At 39.6% G+C, this 25,918-nt stretch overlaps 2 protein-coding genes across 2 annotated transcripts in view; both read left to right on the top strand.

Annotated features, from left to right (window-relative positions):
* mmd (monocyte to macrophage differentiation-associated) overlaps nt 1-25,918 on the top strand; it is a 51,550-nt gene that overhangs the window by 21,530 nt on the left and 4,102 nt on the right. Inside the window, exons 2-7 of the mRNA XM_057861236.1 lie at nt 15,005-15,047; nt 22,115-22,196; nt 22,307-22,467; nt 24,238-24,312; nt 24,387-24,488; nt 24,560-24,629. Coding sequence (XP_057717219.1) covers nt 15,022-15,047; nt 22,115-22,196; nt 22,307-22,467; nt 24,238-24,312; nt 24,387-24,488; nt 24,560-24,629 — 516 coding nt within the window. The 5' untranslated portion in view covers nt 15,005-15,021. The remainder of the gene's footprint in view (nt 1-15,004; nt 15,048-22,114; nt 22,197-22,306; nt 22,468-24,237; nt 24,313-24,386; nt 24,489-24,559; nt 24,630-25,918) is intronic.
* Nucleotides 5,187-5,871, top strand: LOC130931962 (small integral membrane protein 36-like). Its single transcript, XM_057861235.1, has one exon. It carries the CDS (start codon nt 5,348-5,350, stop codon nt 5,648-5,650), a length of 303 nt encoding a protein of 100 aa, XP_057717218.1. The 5' UTR covers nt 5,187-5,347; the 3' UTR covers nt 5,651-5,871.

Below are 25,918 nucleotides of genomic sequence, written 5' to 3'. Positions count from 1 at the left end.
CCGACACACAACAATGTGCACCCCTTCAAGAGTATGAAGGATACAAGAAAACATATCATTTGGAACACCCACACTTTGAGGAAAGCTTGTGGGTGTCGTTCCTCCCATTCTTTTTCAAGTTAACCCACTTTTTTTCATTGTGGCCATGGACACCCGCAGTTCCCATCACAACCACAAGGTGTGTGATTCAACACCCACATTTTTCCTGATGACAGATTTGAACACCCGCACTGGTTTGTTTGTCATCATGTATGATTGTTTTCTTAGAAGTCTCGCCGAATTTCGAAGGAACAACAAAGTCGCAGCGTTTCCTTTTCCCGCCGGGCGCTCCGGACTGGCTGGCACCGCTCGGTCGGCCGACACAGATGGACACACAAGATAGACAAATAGCCCAGTCGCGCAAGTAAACCGACTCCACCCAGCCGGGAGGGAGGAGACCTCTTAAACAATCACATCCTCCGCAAACGTTTGTCTTTGGGAGGCGGACCAGGAGGAGAACGAATAGAGGGAAGAGAAGAAGAAGATGGAGAAGAAGAGGCGCTATGGAAGAAAGGAGAGTTAAAAAAAAGTGAAAATAGGGGAGTAAGAGTGGCAGAAGTAGTGTAAAGAGGAGGAAGCAATAGAGAGTGAAGAGCAGGTAGAGCAGTGGTTCTTAACCTTGCTAAACGTATCGAACCCCACGAGGTGCACACATATAGTCTCCGAACTAGGGTTGTTCTGATTGCTTTTTTTTTTGCTCCCGATTCAATTCCAATCATTCCCGATAATTTTTCCCGATCATATACATTTTGGCAATGCATTAAGAAAAAAATGAATAAAACTCGGACGAATATATACATTCAACATACAGTACATAAGTACTGTATTTGTTTATTATGAAAATACATCCTCAAGATGGCATTTACATTATTAACATTCTTTCTGTGAGAGGGATCCACGGATAGAAAGACTTGTGACTTTGTATATTGTGACTAAATATTGCCATCTAGTGTATTTGTTGAGCTTTCAGTAAATGATACTGTAGCCATGCCCAAATGCATGATGGGAAGTGGAACCATGACTGTGCGTAGTGCTACCAATTGATATATCTTCTCTGTGTTGGGAAATAACATAAGGTGTTAAGAAAAAGATCAATTGCTACCTTGCTTCCCCATATTGCTTCCCATGATTTTTCTAATAGTAGGGAGAGGGATTGTAAGGCTTTAGCCATTTAAAAAAAGGCTCCAAAGGCTGCCAAAATTCACTTTACTCATTTTACACTGCCTTTAATCTCTCTATATAGGTAAAACGGCACCATTACAGATTGAGCGCGACAATGCGCGAGTGGGTCGTGCAGCGCATGCATTAATTGCGTTAAATATTTTAACGTGATATTTTTTTTAAAAAATTAATTACTGCGGTTATTGGGATAAATTTGATAACCCTACCTTAAGCCAAAACTAAAGACTCTGGAAGAGTGTAACATATTATGTCTGTAACGTTAAATACAATTAGAAAACAATTTAATTAAAAATATACTGTATATATATTAAAAAAAAACATGGCCGATATTTTTTTGCCGATTCCGATACTTTAAAAATGACGTGATCGGACCTGACATCTCTACTCCGAACCCTTTGCAATTTAATAATAAATACATCTTTTTTTTTTTTTCAAATTTTAACTGATATAGCTTAGCTAGCAAACTATTATCTAACTTAATTCCCGTTCAAATAGTTTTGAATTTACGACAAATAATTTTGCCTTTTGCTGTTGATTTTGCAAGTTGGACAATGAAATTGAAACTCAGTTCATTTCACACTGTCCCTTTTTTTGTCTTCATGTACAGTCCCTGATAAAAGTCTTGTCGCTTATCCATTTTGTAGAAACAATTGCTAATAACCTGACTTTTAATTATTCAATTGTTTCAGAAATGGCTCATATGAAAGCTAAGACCCTCCCAAATGAATGTACAAAAATATTATTTGTTTCAGTGAAAAAAGATTTATCATTTAATAAAGACATAAAAGATCAAATTTTGGCCAGAAAAAAGTTTTGTCGCCTAAAGAAAGTAGTGTAAAAATTGAACAAAAAATGTACTTCAAATACAAAAATATATTACATAACATCAGCGAATTAAGTAGTAGTTCTGTGAGATCCAAATTTAATATTTTGTAGGACTTCCTTGGGCTTGAAGGAATGCATGCATGCGGTTTGGCAAGGATTCATACAATTTATTGATGAAGTCATCAGGAACATCAAAGAAAGCAGTCTTGCATGCCTCCCAGAGTTCATCAACATTCTTGGGTTTCGTCTTCCATGCTTCCTCTTTCATCCTGTTCATGTCTGGTCACTGGGCTGGCCAGTCCTGGATGTTCTTTGCCTTGAGGAACTTTGAGGTAGAGATTGAAGTATACGATGGAGCACCATCCTGCTGCAGAATTTGTCCCTTTTTATGGTTAGGAATATAAGAGGAAGCTAAGATTTGTTGATATTTCAGACTACTTATGTTGCCTTCCACCCTTCAGATCTCTCGCACACCCTCATACTGGATGTAACCCCAGACCATGATTTTGCCACCACCAAACTTAAATGTTTTCTGAGTGAATCTTGGATCCATGTGGGATCCAACAGGTCTCCTGCTATATTTGCGGCGACTGTGGTGTAATTCAATGGAAAATTAATCTGAAAAATCCACCTTTTGCCACAAAACAGTGAAGTGAGGTGAGTACTCTGCACTGAACTCTTGGTGTCATCTTTGGTGGAGGGCCACTCCAGGGTAGATAAGCAACAGTGCCAAACTCTCTCCATTTGAAGACAACTTCTCTGACTGTTGATTGATGAACATCCAGACTTTTAGAGATGGTTTTGTATCCTTTCCCAGCTTTATACAGATCAACAATCCTTGATCGCAGGCCTTCAGACAGCTATACTGACCGAGCCATATTACACATCAGACAATGCTTCTCATCAAGACAATTCTTACCAGGTGTGTGTTTTATAGTGGGCAGGGCAGCTTTAAACTAGTCGTCAGTGATTGGGCACACATCTGACTTAAATTGTTTGGTAAAAACTGGTTCACTCTTTAAGTCTCTTTAGGCAGAGGGTTCACTTACTTACTGTGTGATTTTGACAAAGATCAGATTACATTTGATGGTGATTTAATGCAGATATGTGAGAAATTCCAAAAATATTTGATACTTTTTCATACCACTGTACCATAGAACAATGCTGTTTCAATGCCACTGCCATGTGTCATCAGTATTTGCAACATTCATTCAACATTGCTTATTGTGGAAAATTTCGATCTCAACAATGCCAATGATTTTGATGCAAAATCAACGTTTATTCAATGTCGGTCTGCTATTTGGGTTACTTACCGAACCCCTGGGGTCATACGCGGAGTTTAAGGGGGGGCCAGGGGAGTCAGGCCCCCCTGGTGGCCAAGAAGTGTCATTGCATGTAACTGATTTTCCGAAATATGTATAAAAGTTGTAAAAGCATTAAAGCAAACAACAAAATGAATGAAATGAACAAAAAAAAAAAAAAATGATTTTTATAATGGGTCAAAATTATTTTTCGAACAGATCATGTGACTAGCACCTTAGACGGTCATTTGCTTTGCATATTATTTAAAAAAAAATAGGGAAGGGCAATTTTATTGTTCAAATGATTTTTTTTCTTTGTTTGAAAATATTTTTCGGGGATTGAAGCCACTTTTTGGGGGATTAAATGACAAAATGGCCTTCCCATAATATGGCCCAAAAACAAAAAGGCTTGCTAAAATCAAAGAAAACTTTTTAAATTAAAAATTAAGTGTTCAAATGCAAATATTTTCCATGATTGATTTTTTTCTTTTTTTGATTGAAGTGATTTTTTTGTTTGAAAATATATTTTTTTGTTTGAAGCAACTTATTTTTTGATTGAATAATAAGGACACAAATGTCCTAGCCAAAACGTGGCCCAAATGCAAAAGAACATTACTTCAATCAAAAAAGTTGCTTCAATCAAAAAAAAAAAAAAAAAGACTTAATTCAATACAAAAATTCAAAGGAAAATAGCTTTCAAATGCATTTTTTTGAGTTTCAAATTTATTTTTGCATCAAACACATTTTTTGATGGAATAATGAAGACACAAATCCACCTCCATATGACTCCGCCCAGGGGATACAATTTTTGACTGGGGTAACAACATTGGCACAACACCGGCGGGCGTACCATATTCAATGGATGACGATCTTGGCGAAAAGTATAGCTGTCCTAAGCAGCCTGATTTAGAATTCCCCTCAAGAATGATGGGAAACAAAAAAACGCTCATTTTCAATTTATTATTTATTATACATATTCTTGTAAGTTAATTTTATTACTGACACTGCGTTTTGGGGTCATCAACATGTTGTGCCCCCCCCCGCCCAAAAAGTCAAACTCCGCCTATGCCTGGGGTTCGATCAAACCCTGGTTAAGAACAACTGAGGTAGCGTAAAAAGAATTGAGCAAGGAGCTGGGAGAAAAGGAGGATGAAGAACAGAGGGAAGAGAACATGAAGGAGGAGAAGGGACAAAAGAAAGAGGAAGAACAGGAGAAATAGAGGACATGAAGAACAAATACAGTTAGGAAGAAGAGAGAATGAAGGAATAGAGGAAAAGGAAGTAAAATTAGAGGTGGAAAAAGAGAAGGAAAAGGAGGTGGAAATTAAGGAGAAAAAAGGATGAAGAGGAGAGAAAATGTGGTGTACAAAGGAGGATAAACAGGAACAGAAAGATGTGCAGGAATATTAAAAGAAGACGAAAAGAAAGAAAGTGACAAGTAGAAAGTTTCTGGCCTTCATGACGTCACCAAGTAGCAAGCGCACAACTTGCTACCGTTCAATGCTGCTCTCTCTTGGCCAATAGCCGCAATGACATACTCTTTAAACCTCGCTGATACAGTGACGCTCATCTTTCAGTGCATCGCTGCCAGACCTCCAGCCCAAATTGATTGGACGTTTATCACCGTCAATGAGATAATCAATTTGAAATATGTTCAAATCCGATAGCGTCTTTGAATGGCAGATTTTCACCTCCACAAGTTGGACCAATCTCCCCGCCCTTTCCTGAGCCGGAATTTGGCCAGATGGCCGCTGTCGCCAATCCCCGCTCACAATCGAGATTAAGATTACGCCGTGCGCGCGCGCACACACCCACAGAAAGGACCATATAAACGAGAATCTGTCACGGAGTTGCGAGTTAACTTATTAAAGCGAGCCACCCATCGGGAGTCGCTCAGCAGAAGATGGAGGAGGCAGGACGGGCGGACGCCCCGGGCGGCACAGCTTCAGCGGCCGCCACCGCCGCCTCGCGGGTTTGAGCTCCCCAAAGCGTTGCGCGTCATGGGCTTTCTGGAGAACTACCAGGAGATCGACCCGGTCACCCTCAACCTGTGCATCCTGATCGCCAGCTACGTCATCCTGCTCTTGGTTTTCCTCATCTCCTGTATCATGTACGACTGCCGTGGCAAGGACCCCACCAAGGAGTACGCGCCCGACCCGCAGCCCACTCAGTCGCCCATCCGCCTGGTGGTCATGCAGAGCTCCCCGGCTCCGGTGGCGCGCTGGGACGCGGCCAACATGATCACCACCTACCACGAGCCCTCGCACGCAGACTTTCGGGAGAAGAAGAGCACCATGGTTTGAGCGCCCCTGCTCAAAACTTCTCCGTCCTCTTTTTTTCCTCACTTTTACCCCCATTTTGCTTTGAAACCGGCCCGTGTCGAGCGGCGTCGTTAAGCGGCCGTGCACGTGAAATCCCGCTCAAGGATCCGCGGGCCAAAGCCGGCAGTCTGCTCTAATGTCAGATGTCACAACTGATAAGGCGCGCGCTTGTTTTGACGCACTCTCTCAGCCTCGGGATTAAGGTGAGCGAAAACATTCGGAGAAATGTTGCCCAGGTGGGCAATAAAAGCCGCTGAAGATCGACTTGCTTTAATCGCAAAGGACGTAACCTTTTCCTCTGCTCTAACAAAGGGCACCGCTATCTTAACTACTCGTTGGCTGCCATTGATGATGATAGACAAACCAGATCTGCTCTAAAAATGAACATTTTTTTACATTGAATACACAGTAACTTTACAAGAGTAAAATTTACAACACTAAAACTAAGGTCATCAACTACATTAAGACATTGACTGCCAATAATGATGCTCGCCAAATGAACCAGATCTGCTCTAAAAATGAACTATTTTCACATCCAATACACAGTAGCATTGACCTATTACCAGTTACAACACTCAAACATCAACTGCTTTAAAGTACAGTGATCCGTTGTTTTTCGCGGTTAATGGGGACCAAAACCCACCGCGAAAAGTGAAAAACCACAAAGTAGCACCCCCCTCCCCCGCAAAAAAACTTTTTTTTTGTATTCAATGTATTGATTCAAATTTAGCATTGAAAAGAGATAAATATACATTGCCAGCCAAATGTATTGGCACCCCTGCAGTTCTGTCAGGTAATGTTCAATTTCTCCCAGAAAATGATTGCAATGGCGTACCGCACGCTTGCTATTTTTAGACCGTGACGTCGCATCGTAAAGCGGAAGTAAAGCCGAAGTGGGACATTATAGACCCGCCCTCGCATAGAAACAACGTAATTTGTGCTACTTTTCGCCGGTAATCTTTCAAAAACGAACATGCCGATCACGCATTGCTTTTTGAACTTGTAGAAACGACTCTAGACATTACGACACATGAAGGATGTTTTCTTCATACGTTTCCGGAAACCAGGAACTCGGGAGGAAAAAATGTGAAGACCGAATCAACTTGCGCGGACTTTAACACCAGCTCGGTGAATCCATTCACACTTCATATGTAGTAAACATTTTGTTGGGTTGGCATGGACTTTCAGAGGACAAAGAGGTAAGCAATTTTTATATTTTTAACTTATTCTTTTAGCATAACGTTGTGCCGTACTGCTTCTGTCTGACAATGAATGACCTGAAAAGAATTACAATGGTATCTGACTGCCACTGTTACCGTTTCTGTTTATATATGTATATATATATATATATATGTACAGTGCCTTGCAAAAGTATTCGGCCCCCTTGAATCTTGCAACCTTTCGCCACATTTCAGGCTTCAAACATAAAGATAAGAAATTCACAGTGAGGATCTCTGAATGATCCAATGTTGTCCTAAATGACCGATGATGATAAATAGAATCCACCTGTGTGTAATCAAGTCTCCGTATAAATGCACCTGCTCTGTGATAGTCTCAGGGTTCTGTTTAAAGTGCAGAGAGCATTATGAAAACCAAGGAACACACCAGGCAGGTCCGAGATACTGTTGTGGAAAAGTTTAAAGCCGGATTTGGATACAAAAAGATTTCCCAAGCTTTAAACATCTCCAGGAGCACTGTGCAAGCCATCATATTGAAATGGAAGGAGCATCAGACCACTGCAAATCTACCAAGACTCGGCCGTCCTTCCAAACTTTCTTCTCAAACAAAGAGAAAACTGATCAGAGATGCAGCCAAGATCACTCTGGATGAACTGCAGAGATCTACAGCTGAGGTGCGAAAGTCTGTCCATAGGACAACAATCAGTCGTACACTGCACAAATCTGGCCTTTATGGAAGAGTGGCAAGAAGAAAGCCATTTCTCAAAGATATCCATAAAAAGTCTCGTTTAAAGTTTGCCACAAGCCACCTGGGAGACACACCAAACATGTGGAAGAAGGTGCTCTGGTCAGATGAAACCAAAATTGAACTTCTTGGCCACAATGCAAAACGATATGTTTGGCGTAAAAGCTACACAGCTCATCACCCTGAACACACCATCCCCACTGTCAAACATGGTGGTGGCAGCATCATGGTTTGGGCCTGCTTTTCTTCAGCAGGGACAGGGAAGATGGTTAAAATTGACGGGAAGATGGATGCAGCCAAATACAGGAACATTCTGGAAGAAAACCTGTTGGTATCTGCACAAGACCTGAGATTGGGACGGAGATTTATCTTCCAACAGGACAATGATCCAAAACATAAAGCCAATTCTACAATGGAATGGTTCAAAAATAAACGTATCCAGGTGTTAGAATGGCCAAGTCAAAGTCCAGACCTGAATCCAATCGAGAATCAGTGGAAAGAGCTGAAGACTGCTGTTCACAAACACTCTCCATCCAACCTCACAGAGCTCGAGCTGTTTTGCAAGGAAGAATGGGCAAGAATGTCAGTCTCTCGATGTGCAAAACTGATAGAAACATACCCCAAGCGACTTGCAGCTGTAATTAGAGCAAAAGGTGGCGCTACAAAGTATTAACGCAAGGGGGCCGAATAATATTGCACGCCCCACTTTTCAGTTTTTTATTTGTTAAAAAAGTTTAAATTATCCAATAAATTTTGTTCCACTTCACGATTGTGTCCCACTTGTTGTTGATTCTTGACAAAAAATTAAAATTTTATATCTTTATGTTTGAAGCCTGAAATGTGGCGAAAGGTTGCAAGGTTCAAGGGGGCTGAATACTTTTGCAAGGCACTGTATATATATATATATATATATATATATATATATATATATACAACTTTAGTAAGGAAGTCTAAATAAATTATAGAATCAATGAAAAAATTAAAGTGTTCGTTGGCTGTCACTGAGTAGCATTTGCGACCGCTACTCAAAGCTAACTAAATTACCCCCAAGAACGGTCAGAGACGTAGGACAACCAGAAGATATATAAGAAAGACAGGGCTGATGGTAAAGGATAGCTTGTTGAAACAGGAGAATGTCATTGTCAGTCGCGTCGATAAAAAAGCTAAAGCTATGCTTAGGTCGGCTCGTTTTTTTCGTCTTTTTCAGCCTTCGACACTCAAGCCATCTCTTTAACTGAACATTTTTATGTTCTTCCACATCTTTGCCAGTGAATTTGGCACCGGGCACATAATTTTCGGAGAGAATTGGTAGATTTAGCTCTGTTAACATCTCCTTTGTACACGATTTCCATTCATTTCCTATTAGGGACGAACGGTGGCTTGTCCCTACTTAGCAACAGTAGCTAATGTCATGAACATTAATGAGCGGAAGTGACGTGTTGCTTGCGGCACGCCATTACAAATGCTTTGGTAGTAATATCTTCATTTATTTTGCTTGGAATGAAACCCTTAGAAAAATCATGTGATGCTTCTCTAATTTGTGTAATTAACAGTACCTGTTACTTACCTGTGGCACATAACAGGTGGTGGCAATAACTAGATGACACTTGCAGTGAGTTAAAATGGAGTAAAGTTGACTCAACCTCTGTCCTCTGTCCTTTTGTGTACCACATTGAGCATGAAAAAGAAAGAAGACCAAAGAACTGTCTGAGGACTTGAGAAGCATAGTTGTGAGGAAGCATGGGCAATCTCAAGACTACAAAACCATCGCCAGAGACCTGAATGTTCCTGTGTCTACCGTGCGCAGTGTCATTAATAAGTGTAAAGCCCATGGAACTGTGGCTTACCTCCCTAGATGTGAACGGAAAAGAAAAATTGACGAGAGATTTCAACGAAAGATTGTGCAGATGGTGGATAAAGAATCTCGACTAACATCCATACAAGTTCAAGCTGTCCTGCAGTCTGAGGGTACATCAGTGTCAACCCATACTATCCGTCGGCGTCTGAATGAAAAGGGACTTTATAGTAGGATACCCAGGAAGACCCCACTTCTGACCCATATATATAAAAATTCCAGGCTGGAGTTTGCAGAAACTTACCTGATGAAGCCAAAAACGTTTTGGAAGAATGTTCTCTGGTCGGACGAAACAAAAGTAGAGATTTTTGGGAACACAGAGATTACAGGGACCTTCAAAGAAAAGAACATGGTCCCCACAGTCAAACATGGCGGAGGTTCCCTGATGTTTTGGTGTTGCTTTGCCGCCTCTGGCACTGGACTGTTGGACCGTGTGCATGGCATTATGAAGTCGGAAGACTAGCAACAAAATTTGCAGCATAATGTAGGGCCCAGTGTGAGAAAGCTGGGTCTCTCTCAGAGGTCATGGGTCTTCCAGCAGGACAATGACCCAAAACACACTTCAAAAAGTACTAGAAAATGGTTTGAGAGAAAGCACTGGAGACTTCTAAAGTGGCCAGCAATGAGTCCAGACCTGAATCCCATAGAACACCTGTGGAGAGATCTGAAAATGGCAGTGTGTAGAAGGCACCCTTCAAATCTCAGTGACCTGGAGCAGTTTGTGGTTGTTCGTAGTTTTTTTGTCTAAAGGTCGTGCTACTAAGTTTTAGGCTGAGGGTGCCAATACTTTTGTCTGGGCCATTTTTGGAGTTTTGTGCAAAATAATAATGATTTAATTTTTTTGGTCATTCTCTTTTGTGTTTTTTCATTGCAAGCAAAATAAATGAAGATATTACTATCAAAGCATTTGTAATTGCAATCATTTTCTGGGAGAAACTGAGCACTATCTGACAGAATTGCAGGGGTGGCAATTATTTTGGCCTGCACTGTAAGACATGTTTTTTCAAATTTTCCCCCAAAGTATAATAAAAAAAAAAAGTATATGTATATTTTAGTAAATGGTTTTAAAGCACTTCAAATGTAATAATTATGATGTTTTAAACATGTTGCGGTCCCACATAACTATTTTTAAACAAGAATAAAGTAGTCCAAAATTGCTTGACTTTATTAAATGCGTCATTGAGTGAGTCTACTCAAATTCTCAAGCTGTTCACTTACACACAATGAGTTGCCACAGCAACTGTTTGACAAGTAGAACGATGATTGACGCATCCGGCGCTTTAAAGTTCGTGTCTCTGGCAATATCAAACACAAACATCTGTCAATCATCGTTAACTTTAATAAGCAACTCCAGTGCACTGCCTGACGAACAAAAAGCAGGAAAGGAAGAGAAGGAGGCAGAGTGAGACTATGCGATCGGCTCGGGACAGCTCTGTATTTAAAAAAAAAAAAAAAAAAAATTAATTGAAAAAAAATCCGCGATGGACAGAAGGCGCGAAGTTTGAAGCGCGATGTAGCGAGGGATCACTGTATTTCATCAATTAAGACATCGGCTGCCATTATAGGTGCTAGTTTGATGAACTGGATCTGCTCTAAAAATGAACGGTTCTTACATTGTCCACCCTGTAACTTTGGCATATTACCACTTGCAACACTCAGACAAACGAACCACATCATAAACCTTCCAATTGTTATCACTGCTTTGAAAGAATTTCATAGAGTTGTCTGAGAATGAGTTTTTAACCGATATAACCTGATATTGTCCAACTCCAAAAATCCGATTACGATATCAAATCAATACCGATATATGCGGTCGTGGACATATTATGGCTAATTGTATTGTGATGCCCCACTGGATGCTTTATTAATGATAAATGCTCACTTAGCAAATCCCAAGAATCTTAGTTTGGAGACATCTAATGGTCAATAAGCATAACTGCTATGCTAAGCTTTGACCAGCCCTGGTACAAAGGCAGAAGCAGCGGCGTTACCGGGGTTAGTGCCCACCCACGGACACGCTCTGCCCACCCAAAGAAAACTGGATGTAGTACTAACGGCAGTCTGGGCACCACATATGTTATCCCATTCATATAGTACTGATGTGTTCCAAGTTTTAACCTTTGTGTTGTTACCTCCTCTTTCACCTTAAAAAAAAAAAAGAAAGGAAAAAAAAAAAAAAAAAAAAAAAAAAAGAAATGAAATTATGGTTTTGTTCCTAGGGGGCGCTACACACATTTATGCATATTTTCATTTATTTTATTATTATTATTATTATTATTTTATATTTTATCAAAATTTTCACCAGTGTTCACCTGGCTGTTGAGTTTGGTGAGTGTTGAAGCATTCTGAGGGGGTCAAAGTAGGGCTCAAAGCGTCGGCGGGACAAAGAATGACTGCTAGGGGGCGCTACATAGTCCATTTGGAAATTGTCTTTACACGGTATCAAAGATTGCGCCTGTCTTGACCTGCCTGCCGATTTTGGTGCATTGGGAAGCATTCTAAGGGGCTCAAAGTGAGCTCAAAGTGGCTGCGGAACAAAGAATAACTATAATAATAATAATAATGATAAAACTGAGGAACCACTATAGGTTGCCTAAAAAAAACATTGTCACCTGCATGTCCATACTGTTCAGTTATGCATACGTTCTAAGTCCAATAAAATCCAAATCAACTTTTATTTGTTTAGACCAAATCACAACAACAGTTATCTCAAGGAGAAAAAAAAACATGTTTTAAGGTGCAGTAGCCCTACGCTGGATTTCGACCTACTTGAGCATTGTATCTTTTTTTTTTTTTCCACGTCAAAATGGATTGGATAAATAACCGTCAATGGCACTGAAACACGATCGCTTAATGCCAACCATCCCAGTTCAAATAAATTGAACCTCTTTCTCTATCATTGGCAGTTAGTTGACAAGCAGATCATGTAAAACCCTTTTTACAGCGTAAACGTGTTTTAAACATTTTATAATGTCTAATTACATGTGTCGATTTTGCTCCAGCATCTCTGTGCTTTCCAGGGGCCCGTGTTCAATGTGTTTCTCCTGAAAGGTGTTTTTTTGTCTTTTCAAATCCAAGTCTACTTCCTGACTGGCAACCATCAGGGATTAGACCATTGGTTAAGTCTGGTCAGAGAGTTTACGTAATTCCAAGAGTGCTTTTTAAGGTTTGGAGCTCTTTAAACAAAGGCATTTATTCATTGACTGCTATGGAGGCTGATGGACGGTCATCGTCCATTGCACTGAGATGAATGAATAAAAAAAAAAAGGAATGTAGAGAAGCTGAAAAAAATCAGTTCGGCCAGAAGGAATAATTTAGTTAGTGCAACAAAATAAAATAATAAAGACATTCTTGTAAATTCCCAGAAAATTTCCAGTAAATTTTGGGAAAGGTTTTGCCAATTTCTGTAAAAAATGCATGATTTTTTGTTCTGTAAATTCCAAGGAAATTTTTGGTCAAAATCTGGAAAATTTGCAGTCAACTTCTATATTTTGAAGTACATTTCTGAAAACCATCTGTCCCAATTCAAGGAAATTCATGCTAGTACCTTCTCATTCATGGATGCCTAATTGGCTGCCATTACTGATGATAGATCCATTCCAATCCATTTTGACTGTCAATGTAAATTGCTGTCAAACGCACTGAAGCATACTCATTCATGGCCAGCCCTCTTTTATAGCGTGACATGTCCCGTACAGTCAATAATTCCTTTTAATGCGTTGTTTTAGGCTTTTATTTATTTATTTTCCCGTTGAGAAGGATGAGTTGGTGAGCGCCAGCTTGTCATTGGCCAAAAGTAGAGATTGCACTTACATAAACACTCTTATTTCACTCATCAAGCGCGCTTACGTAATAACACGCCATCTGGACAACAACTTGAAATCAAGAGCCACCATTCATAAATGAGGAAAAGAAAAAAAATATATGATGCATGAGTTGTTACTTTCACATTAACATCCCAGACATTATTCAAAAATCATCGAGTAACACTGTTTAGGGATCGCAATACATAGCTGTTAAATAAATGTGAAGTAGTGTTAACTCCATGACGCTAAAATTACAAAATTGGCTCATTGGATGCCATTGATGGCAATAAACGTCCAATACATTTTGGCTGGAACCCCCTAGTCAAATTGGATTGGACGTCTATCACCGTCAAAGGCAGTAAAACATGATCCCATTTAAAATGGATTTGACTTCTGTCACTGTCAATGGCAGTGAAGGTGTTAAGATTTTAAAATCTTTCACTTGTGTTTTTGCTTTCAAGTTGATGCTAAGTCAAGTTGAAAAAGTTTATTAAAATACATACAGTGGTGCCTCAAGATACGAAATGAATTCTTATCGTGAATTTTTCATATAATGAGTCACGTTTTACATGTAACTGGCCTAACTGGTTTCACGCTATACTAAATCACCACATTAATTTTGCGGTCATGTCCTCTTATTGTCTGTCTTCATTTATAACGCTTTGTCGCCACCTAGTGGTGCTTTTGTGTAACTAGTTTGTTTGGTTGCAGCTCCTTCAGACGTTATTACATGACTACTCGAGCTCATAAAAAAAGGAGTGCTAAAAGACGAGCTAAATTCAGTGGCAATTGCTTGCAATTTCATTGATAAAGCATCGATTTTAAGTAAAATTCTTCCTTTGTTTCATATATATACGCGCATTGTTTAGCACATCGTGGTATGTATATTTCATTTGTTGACATTTATAGTCAAACGTAGTGACATTATTGCATTGCTGCGAGCGGGAATGATCTATTACAATACGTATTGTCTTTTGTATGATGAATAATTTTTCGTTATGTGAAGCGGAAAAAATCATCGAAAAACTTTTTTGTAAAATGAATTTTTTCGTATGTCTAGGCACCACTGTATTAAAATAATAAGAATAAATAAATATGGTGAAAATTAGTCACGATAGGCATTTATGGTAAAAGGTTTGAGAATGCTTTGATCTACAATGTCAGATATTCGCTACAATTTCATATCAAGTGGGATGATATATATTCATGAGAAAATTTCACTCAAATTGTAATTTTTGAAATTGTATTGTCTGAGAGTCCGCCTGTCTGTCTGCAGACTACCGAGTGCATTGTGTGATTTCTTAGTTAGGCCACACCTTCTTATGTTCAATTGGTCGAAATTTCTATTTCCTTGATGTTGATTGGCTTAACTCGCTGTCGATCACAAAAGTGATTGCTGTGCGCATGCGCTGTAAGGCTACCCGGAGGCTGGCGGGCGTGTCCCTATTGACTGCTGGTTGGCCTCCTTGGCTGTCTCGCCGGGATTTTTTTGTTTACCCTCTGGTGCTTTCTTATCAATCATGACTCTTTCTACCTCAGAGGCTTAGCGGCCAGTCAGCACTCGGTCCAGGATGTTATGGAGGAAAAGACTAAAATGGTGCCTTAGAACTGTTGCCAGAGTTAGCTGCTAGGGAGTGTATAGCCGGCGAGCTAATGCTAATGTAGTGGTGTGGCAGCGCTTGGCAGATATAGCGTGAACCTTTTTTCCCCTCATCGCTATTTTAATTCAAATTATCTTTTTTTGCTGCTCAGGATCACAAGACGCTGAAATGAAAAGGGTGAACAGCTTCCACAGGTGAGCTTGTCATTTTTAAATTTTTTATTATTTTTTAATTGAAACACACATTTATTCAAATAAAAATAAAAGTATACATAGTAGGGTTGTTCCGATCATGTTTTTTTGCTCCCGATCCGATCCCGATCGTTTTAGTTTGAGTATCTGCCGATCCCGATATTTCCCGATCCGATTGTGTTTTTTTTTTTTTGCTCCCGAATCAATTCCAATCATTCCCGATAATTTTTCCCGATCATATACATTTTGGCAATGCATTAAGAAAAAAATGAATAAAACTCGGACGAATATATACATTCAACATACAGTACATAAGTACTGTATTTGTTTACATTATTAACATTCTTTCTGTGAGAGGGATCCATGGATAGAAAGACTGCTAATTCTTAAAGGACAAATGTGACTTTGTATATTTTGAGTAAATATTGCCATCTGGTGTATTTGTTGAGCTTTCAGTAAATGATACTATAGACATTTAACTGTTCTGCCCAAATGCATGATGGGAAGTGCAACCATGACTGTGCGTATTGGTACCAATTGATATATCTTCTCTGCGTTGGGAAATAACATCGGGTGTTAAGAAAAATATCAATTACTACCTTTCTTCCCCACATTGCTTCCCACGATATTTCTAATCATAGGGAGAGGGATTGTAAGGTTTTAGCCAATTAAAAAAACGCTCCAAAGGCTGCCAAAATGTACTCTACTCATTTTACGCTGCCTTTTAGCTCTCTATTTATATATAGGTAAAACGGCGTCATTACAGATTGAACGCGATAATGCGTTAATTGCGTTAAATATTTTAATGTGATAAATAAAAAATAAAAATAAAATTACCGCCTTTAACGGATGAATTTGATAACCCTACCTTAAGCCTAAACTAAAGACTCTGGATGAGTGTAACATATTATGTCTGTAAGGTTAAATACAATTAGAAAACGATTTAATTAAAAAATAAAAATATATTAAAAAAAGGCATGTCCGATATTTTTTTGCCGATTCCGATACTTTGAAAATGACGCCGATGGATCGGGACATCTCTAATACATAGGTATACAACTTTTAACAACGAAATATGTCAGAGGATATATATATACAAAAGTTATGTATATTCAAACAACTTGTAAGTGGTACAAAAATGAATTGTTTTAAAGCATTTTTAACCATTAATTGTTTTAATGTAATACAGCATTATAATTTTTTTATAGTTTGGTGTTTGGTGGCTGTATTTGTGGATATCGAATTTAGCCAGAATGAGTAATACATTTATAATGAACTACAGATCTTCGTGTCTATATTTTCTAAAAAAAAAAAAAAATTTGAACTTTGTCATATTTCAAAATGAAGTCCTTGTAGAGCTGAAGAGTAATAAATCTGCTAAAGTCCTTCCAAAACATTGTGGAATGTGAACATATCCGGAAGAGGTGCTGTACAGGTGGCTCCTGTAGAAAGAGCAATTCACATCAATAACCCTTATGAGCTTGTCAAGTCTGTTTTCATGCCGTTTAAATTGGAGCGCAAACGCATATGTGTGACGTCATCAAACGTAGATCGAATGACAGCAGGAAATAATATTTGATAGAAATTGGGCGTCTTTTCAAGTGAGTTGAGGAATTCAATTTTCTGTTAAGTAGTACTTTGTCGCCATCATGTGGCGTGCATGGGTAAATTTGTCCCGTTATCTGCATATAACACTGTAATGTCGAATCGGTTTGCCCGAACAACATAGAGTTGGGTAAACAATCATGTTTACACTGAGTAGACCCAGCAAAAAGTGTGCAAAAAGGAGACGAGATGTGCCATTTTAGTTTGCTGTTCCGCAGTCAATTTGAAAGCTTTGAAAATTAAGTTTAGCTACCTGAAGTTTAGTGTACAAGTGAAAACCCACAAAATAGTCTCCAAGCGTTCCTACTAGCAACTTGTAAGTAGAAACTAGAAAACAACAAGTATGCTTGTAGTTTGAAATACCACTAAATCAAAATGGCAGATATCCTAGTTGTTGTGCGTTTACTCAGGACAGCATTGCATAAATCAGGGCTTCCCCTATATTCAACAGATTGTGGCGCACCGCCACACTAAAATGAAAGCCGCCACGCCTGGCAAATGAGATGTATTTTATTTATTTATTTAAATAAAAAAAAAAAAAATTAAGGCCGCTTCAAACTAGCGGCAGCCGAGTGGGAGGAGTTCAGCGGACACCTATTCATTGTGTATTGTAGCCTAATGTTCGTAACTATGCAGGCCCCCCCTTAAGAGACGCAAGGGGAACGAGTAGGAAGAATGGGAGAACGAGCGAGATAGCGAGAGATAGCGGTCGCATGTTGTAGCAGCCCGCTGTTATTTTGTTATTGTTTTTCTTTATTATTGTTACCACAATAAAGTGGGTAAGCAAATACAGACTTCTCTCCTTCTTGCCCATATCCGGGGCATTACAATAATTTGGATCGGACTTTTCGGCGAAAGTGAGCGGTGGACGGCCGTCTTGGACGGAAAGCAAACTTTGACTAACTTGCGCTGAGAGACTGCGGAGAGGCGGGGCCCAAAATAAAGCCTTGCTCTATTTTCAGAGCGTTGGTCACAGTAAACGATTTATCAGTTCAAGCAGAGTAAAATGATACATATTCACGGTACAAGAACGTCGTTTCTGGTTCCATCGATTGGTAAGAAAAGGCTGTTTGTACGAGTGACGTGTGGGCGCTCCCGTCAGGGGGGACATTTCACGTGGAGTGGCTATTTTTCGGCACAACACCGGCGCGCTTCAGACAACTTCAGACAATTACGGCTGACGAAACTTTGATAAATGCGCCCCCCCACCCAAATTTCGCGAGCTCTGGGACACTCGAAAAATGACTCTCATACCTCTCCTTGCTAAGTTAATGGTACCTCGACGTGCCTTTGTGTGGAAATTTAGTTTACGAACAACGGGGAAAAAACTATTCACCTTCTCACCGAATCAAGTAAAACTCTTTACACGGCTATTAGAATTCCCCCAGTGCTCTAAATGGGTCAGTTGACAGAAGGACTGTTATTGTTGTGGTAATGTAGTACTTATGAGGGTCAAATAAAAGGAAAAAGGAGGACTACGACGGTGGTCTGCAACCCGCGGCTCTCGGGCCGCATGCGGCTCTTTAGCGATGCTTCGGAGCTTTTTTTTTTTTTTTTTTTTTTTTTTTTTTTTTAAATGGAAAAAGATGGGGGAGGGAAATATATTTTTTTGTTTTAATAGGATTTCTAGGAGGACAAACATGACACAAACATTCTTTCAATTCATTAATATTGTAATGAAGTTAAACTTGTGGTGGCATAGTACAACAGAGTAGTCACGTGGTGCGTCATTCTCTATAGGATCCACTGCAGGGAAAATAAACATTTAATCATGAAGGCTAATTACGTATTTCTAGCCAACTTAGTCATTTCTATAGTAGGCTAATATAGCTAGTATCGATAATTATAAGGCTTGTACAAGGCTTTTAATTTTTTGTGGCTCCAGACATACTGTATCAGTTTTTGTTTTTGTTTTTTTGGGGGTCAAATATGGCTCTTTCATCAGTTTGGGTTGCCAACCCTGAGTCACTACGAGATGTAAGTCGTACTATTGCCACGAGAAAAAAAGTCGCATTAGTACATCGGGTAACGTAGCTGTAATCAGCTACGCATTTTACATACATGTACTGTAGCTGAGAGGTACAACATTAGCCTGGCTAATGAAATATTTCAAATATATCTTTGTTATGGTTCTTCTTGGGGGAAAAAATGAAGAAAAAAAAATTCGCTGTGGCACGACATGGTGAGGCTGTCCGACTCCGATGCAGCCCACCACCACAGCTTCAAAAAATCCTAGGGGAAACACTGATAAATGTTTGTTGGCACATGAAACATCCTTGATTAAAGTCCACTGATACTTGCTGAGCTGACAAGTGTTCCAAGGTTTATGGCTGCTTGTTTCTTTCATTTATCTATTCCTTTATCTGTGAAGATGTTGAAGCATGAAATAAACTCTTAATCGCCAAAAGCTTTGTACTTTGTACTGTATTTTCCGGACTATAAGTCCACTTTTTTTCATCCTTTGGCTGAGCCTGCGACTTACGCTCAGGTGCGACTTATTTAATATTAAAATGTAGAATTTGACGGCTTCAGAAATGTAAAACTGAAGTAAAGATTAACCACAGGAGAGGGCGCTCTTGATTTGTGATTGAGAAGACAAGAAATGTTAGTGTTCTCCAGCAGGGGGCAGGGGTGCGCAAACTTTTTTTGCTCTAAGATCTACAACTTCCCACGATCTACCTTGACAGCAGGGTGGGGTAGGGGTGGGGGTGTGAGGCTGCAAACCCCCCAAAACTTGCTCACACAACCAGAGGTTGCACTAGACTTTTTCGTTGTCTGTCATTTTGACTGACAATGTCATAAAAATCGGGTCATAATCTATTTTTACCCGTCACTTACATTTTTAAAATGATAATAATGACATATTCAATAGTATTTAGTTTTCATTCATTTTAAATTAATATTCTGTCCGAACAAGCTTAACAAGAGGCAAACAGACAGCGGAGTGCACCAATCAGCGACGGGCAGACGTGCCGTTAGCAAAGCGACGAGGGCAGGACGAAGGACTTGCGCGCGGAAGTAAACATACGAGGAGAACGGAGTTTATTCAACATGGCTAGCGCGAGACAGACTGTTGTCAATGACTCGTGTCGATGTGTTTTAGCTCATTTAAAACTGAATTTGCCGCGAATTGGAACATATTCTCGGCTCTCCCGTTCGCCATCCGTGTTGTTGCAGAGACAACTTTCGGCGCGCAAGAGTGACGTTGCTCGTGAAGAACACGTCACGCAAATAAACAAATCTGATTTGTCGATTGATTTTGTACCTACTCGAGAGGCTGTGTCCCAGACTTTTCTCTCAGTGTTTGAAAAATACAGGGAGAACAGTCTGGCCGTGCCAGGCAAACACTCAGTTGCCTTGACATTTTTCCGAGTAAGACCAACGACGTCATGCATCAAGAGAGACAATAGCTAATTAATATGCTCACTCGCCACCCTGTGGTCTGGGGTGTGAATTGCAACCTCTCAAATGACAGATGGACTTCAGTTTTTTCCGTCACCGTTTTAAAAAAACGGTCAACAATGGAAAAGATTCGGTTAACGCGACCCCTGCACACAACACAATTAACCACGTATGTACAAGAGATCGGCCGATATTAGACATGTGCCGATTACCGGTCTCAAGGTATACCGTGGTATGAAAACGTCACGGTTTTAAAACCGCAAAAACTTTCAGTCATTCCGTCCCTAAGATATTAGCTCTTTTTTATGTCCCAATAATGCAGGGAGAAAGCTCTCACCCACTGGTTGTTGCTCAGTGTCAGTTAATCAGCTGTGCTACAAGATAGCAAACACGAAAACAAAATCGCTGGTATGGTATGGGATTACTTCGGCTACAGAAAAGTTGCAGACGGCTGCGGCTTACAGGAGGAGGGCCAACTGACATGTAAAACATGTTTGTGGAGGGGAGCTGGAGAGGAGGCAATACCTCCAATATGATTTCACATTACGTTTCCCACGAGCTACGAGAGTTAACTCGAGCGTGTTTAGTGTGTCTAGCGGTGGTAAAACGTGTTTTTTTTCTCTCTGGCTACTGTCTGTGTTGAGAATGAGAGTGTGTCTATAATGTAAACATGTTATTAGTCATACACACGTGCTTTCTATGGAAAATAATTATTTTTGTCCTGATGGTAATAATGTTGAGCTCTGGTTGTGGGTTTAGGCTCACCTAAAGGACTGCATTTATTTTAATTTTTATTTAATTTTTTTTTTTTTTTTTTTTTTTACTTGAATTTAAGATTATACTTATGTTCCAATTTGCTAATATGTTTTGATTTTTTTTAACCCAGATATCTCAAAGTAACACATTGTAGAGCTGTAATTGCAATATCGTAACGCCGTGAAACTGTGATATTTTGGCTTAAGGTGATCATACCATCAGAATCTCATACCGGCACATGCCTAACCGTTATACAGTCTATCGAGTCGGAATATGGACTCTTTTCTAACATTGGCATTTGACTGATTAACAGAAACAAACAAAAAAAAGCAGATAAAAAGGATTTTGATCAGGCATTTGTGTGGCTGCCGCTGAGTGACGGTAGGATCCCGGAAGGACCCTGCGGTAGTTTGAGGGCAGGCTCCTACAGGAAGCTTCAGGCTTGCCTTCTTGTAAATATTGTAGCATTTTTTTAATCTTGCATGAGAGAATATGCTATGTTGCTTTAGCCTTGTAGGCGTTTACTGAGTGACCCTTAAACTCTAAATGTAACTCGTAGGGTCAGCGTAGCATTCACGTTAGCATTAGCTTTAGCATGGTGAGCATCTTCTTAAAGGCTCACTTGTTTGCATCTCGTCGTGACGTCTTAGTGGGTTAATTAATTGAAAATAATGTACTGTTCTCGCTGAGTGTGTCTAATCATAAAAAGAAGAGTTGTGTTGGTTGGTTTGGTAGCACTAGACCAAAATAATCCTTTAAGTCTCAGGTCATCGTTGTAAATTTGATGCTGTTGAAGATTTTTAAAAAAAAATTCCCATTCATAATCTACATGCTTTAAGAAAAAAATACATCAATATCGGCCTTAAATATTGGCTTACAAAATTGGCTTTGGATATTGGCTAAAAAAAAAATTTGGTATCCGCATCGACATTTGAAAATCCCATTTCGGTTGACCTCTAGTATGTACATTAAAAAAATATATAGATTTTTTGTTTGTTCTTTTTATGCCGCGAGCTACCCACATTAGCATTGCGTTCCACTGGTTGATCACGATCAACATAATGGTTACCCCTGTATTGACTATACTTAGATCTAACCAAACCACAACAACGATTACAATGGATTATAAGTTTGGAGCGCTTTTCTTTCAAAAATTTTATTTATAGTCCAATGCGACTTACCAGTTTTTTTTTCTTTATCTGACACTTTTTTTGACCAGTTCGATTTGTACTCCTGAGCGGCCTATAGTCCGCAAAATACGATATATATTTTTCAACCTGACTAACCCAATTTTTTGCAATATCCAGATTCATGAATAGACGGCCTTCTGCTAACTGTCGCTACCAGCCCACCTGCTACGAGCATGCTGCTAATTGCTACACCCACGCAGTGAGTCCACGATCGAACGACAGCCGTCAGGCATCCAGATTCAAACGGATTGAATGTCTAGTGCCGTCAATGGCAGCCAATGTATTAAGGTGTGTGCCTGGTGTGTGCAGTTCCTGATCGCGCCCGCCCTAGTGGGCACGGCGCTGCTACACCGCCTGTCGGCTGACGAATGGCACCGTGCCACGGCGTGGGTATATGGCCTTGGACTCGTCGCCCTCTTCCTGGTCTCTACCGTCTTCCACGTCGTCACCTGGAAGAGGAGCCACATGAGGTTAGGAAGCCACACAAATCAGAGATTTATTCACTTGGATGGTAAAATTCCAATGTATAATATTTTCGGAATTCCACAAATTAGCAAAATTTTTAGGAATATATGTTAGCGTGTGCAAGAAGTCACCTCAAATTTTCTAGTATCTGACCAAAAATTTCCTTGAAATTTTGTGCATGTTTACAGAAATTGACAAAATCCGTCCACAAATTTACAGAAAATATCTCAAAACAGATCTAAAATTTCACTGAAATGGGGCAAAACTTTTGCAGATCTATTAACAGTTTTTCTATAGTTTCCCAGGAATCAATTCGCTTTTTTTCTGAATTTTACAGAAGACTTGCAGAAATTCATGGCAAATTTTCTAGAATCGACTGACGCGGAATTGACCAAATTTTGACTAACTTTTACAGAAATTGACAAAACATTCCTCGAAATTACCTAGAAATGGGCAAGATATTTTTTTCCGAAATCTACAAGAAATTTCTTGAAATTCACCTCATATTTTCTAGAGCCCAACCAGAAAATGAGTAGAAATTGATGAAAAAGTGACATGAAATAGGATATATGTAAGATGACGAAAAAATTTATAAAACCTTCCTACGAATTTCATTGGACTTGATCAGATTGTTTTCCGAATTGTAAGGCTGTAACAACTAATCAATTAAAATTAATAAATAAATTAGTTGCCAACTAATTTGATAATTGATTTTTCCCAGCAGCTATGAGCAATCCTGTTTGGGTCCTTGTGTGTGTTTAATGTGAGGCTGCGCACGTGCGCCAGTGATTAGAGCAGGAGAGAGAGAGTTCACTGCTACACTCAGATTGGGTTGCTGAATCAATTATATTACATAGTGTTGAGAGTTAGATTGTCTTTTGTGTTGTTAGATCCAGTGTGCCTCCGTCACAGGTGAGTAAATGAAGCCAGTTGTATTATATGTATTATTTTATGATGAGACATTACTACTTAGCACGGAGCGCTAAGCTAGTTAGCGATTATGCTAATCAGTGTCTTAAGTGTCCTTTTGTATTATGTCTTGGAGAAGCATATTAGCACTTGAGTTATTGTTTTGTCGTAAAGTTGTCTCATTTATCTTTAACAAAGAAACCACTCACATAAACCCATTCACATAACAGCTTAGTCTCATATCAACCCAAACTAAATAGTCATAGAAGAGAGTGTGCTTTGAAATTGAATTTGGATTGTATTTATGAACAACTGTTTGATAAAGAAAACTGATTCATTACAGTATGCCTCCTCCTTATTTGAATTTTTTTGTTTTTTTAAAGAAAATAAACAAGTCATTGACGCAATTTATATCAGCGAGTTGCTCAAAAGAAAAAAAGTCGATCAGCAGCACTTTTTAAAATTCTTTTTATGGTTTATACTCAGAACTTTTATTAAAAACTTAGTTTAGTGAAGTCAAGAAGCTGTAATAAAATATTTCTGAAAGAAATTGTCATCCATTTTTCTTCATTGTTACTTACAACGTGACTAAAACAACTTTAAGTTAAATTGTAAAGGTAATTGAAAAAGTGACATTTATCTTATTATCTGATTAATTACTTATAAAAATTGTTTTTGCAGCCCTACCGAAATGTATGGGAAATTTGTAGAAATCCGCGCCAAATTTTCTTAAGTTGACCAAAAATTTCCGAGGACTTGACCCAAAAAAATCCCGAAAATCAGATGCATATTTTAAACAAATTGACAGAAATTCACTTGAAATTGAATAGATTTTTTGACTAAATTTGGGGTGTTTTATGTTTCAGGGAAGTGGAGCATTGTTTCCACATCTGCGACCGAGTCGTCATCTACGTCTTCATTGCGGCCTCTTACACGCCTTGGTACGCGTGCGCGCACGCAACATTGTTAAAATGGGACTTCATAGCCCCTTTAATCCACTTCCTGTCCCATCCAGGTTGAATCTGCGCGAGCTGGGTCCAGTGGCGTGTCACATGCGTTGGTTGGTGTGGCTGATGGCAGCCGCCGGTACCTTTTACGTCTACAAATATCACGAAAAGTGCGCCAACACGCCGCCGTATCTTCATTTTTGTCTTCGCCAACTGATGAGTGTATCGCTTGCATTTTTAGGTACAAAGTGGTGGAGCTGGCCTTTTACCTGACCATGGGCTTCCTGCCTGCCTCTGTCGTCACCTCTATGGTAAAGCACGCACGCACACTTTTACAGTGCTGGCCAAAAGTACTGGCACCCCTGCAATTCTGTCAGATAATACTCAGTTTCTCCCAGAAAATGATTACAATTACAAAAACTCTGTCAGTAATATCTTCATTTATTTTGCTTGCAATGAAAAACACAAAAAAGAATGAAAAAAAATCATTAGTAATACTGGCATCCTTAGCCTAATACTTGGTAGCACAACCTTTAGACAAAATAACTGCGAACAAACGCTTCTGGTATCCGTCAATGAGATTCTTACAATGCTCTGCTGGAATTTTAGACCATTCTTCTTTGGCCAACTGCTCCAGGTCTCTGAGATTTGAAGGGTGCGTTCTCCAAACTGCCATTTTCAGATGTGATCTATGGGATTAAGGTCTGGACTCATTGCTTGCCACTTTAGAAGTCTCCAGTGCTTTCTCTCACACCATTTTGTAGTGCTTTTTGAAGTGTGTTTTGGGTCATAGTCCTGCTGGAAGACCCATAACCTCTGAGGGAGACCCAGCTTTCTCACACTGGGCCCTACATTATGCTGCAAAATTTGTTGGTAGTCTGCAGACTTCATAATCCCATGCACACGGTCAAGCAGTCCAGTGCCAGAGGTAGCACAGCAACCCCAAAACATCAGGGTACCTCCGCCATGTTTGATTGTGGGGACTGTGTTCTTTTCTTTGAAGGCCTCGTTTTTCCCCTGGAAATTCTATGTTGATGCCTTTTCCCAAAAAGTTCTACTTTTGTCTCATCTGACCAGAGAACATTTTTCCAAAATGTTTTCTGCTTTCTCAGGTAAGTTTTGGCAAACTCCGGCCTGGCTTTTTTAGGTCTCTGGATCAGAAGGGGTCTTTTCACTCGCTTTTTGTACCCTTGGACTGCAGGACAGCTTGAACCTGTTTGGATGTTAGTCAAGGTTCTTTATCCACCATCCGCACAATCTTTCGTTGAAATCTCTCGTCAATTTTTCTTTTCCATCCACATCTAGGGAGGTTAGCCACAGTGCCATGGGTTTTACACTTATCGATGACAATGCGCACGGTAGGCACAGGAACATTCAGGTCTTTGGAGATGGACTTGTAGCCTTGAGATTGCCCATGCATCCTTTGTATCTCAAGTCCTCAAACAGTTCTTTGGTCTTTTTTCTCCATGCTCAATGTGGTACACACAAGGACACAGGACAGAGGTTGAGTCAACTTTAATCCATTTTAACTGGTTGCAAGTGTGATTTAGTTATTGCCACCACCTGTTATGTGCCACAGGGAAGTAACAGGTGCTGTTAA

Source organism: Corythoichthys intestinalis, chromosome 16, assembly GCF_030265065.1.
Source record: "Corythoichthys intestinalis isolate RoL2023-P3 chromosome 16, ASM3026506v1, whole genome shotgun sequence".
Lineage (NCBI taxonomy): Eukaryota > Metazoa > Chordata > Actinopteri > Syngnathiformes > Syngnathidae > Corythoichthys > Corythoichthys intestinalis.
Note: the sequence above shows the minus strand (reverse complement) of the source record. Positions and strands in the feature narration are given on the sequence as shown.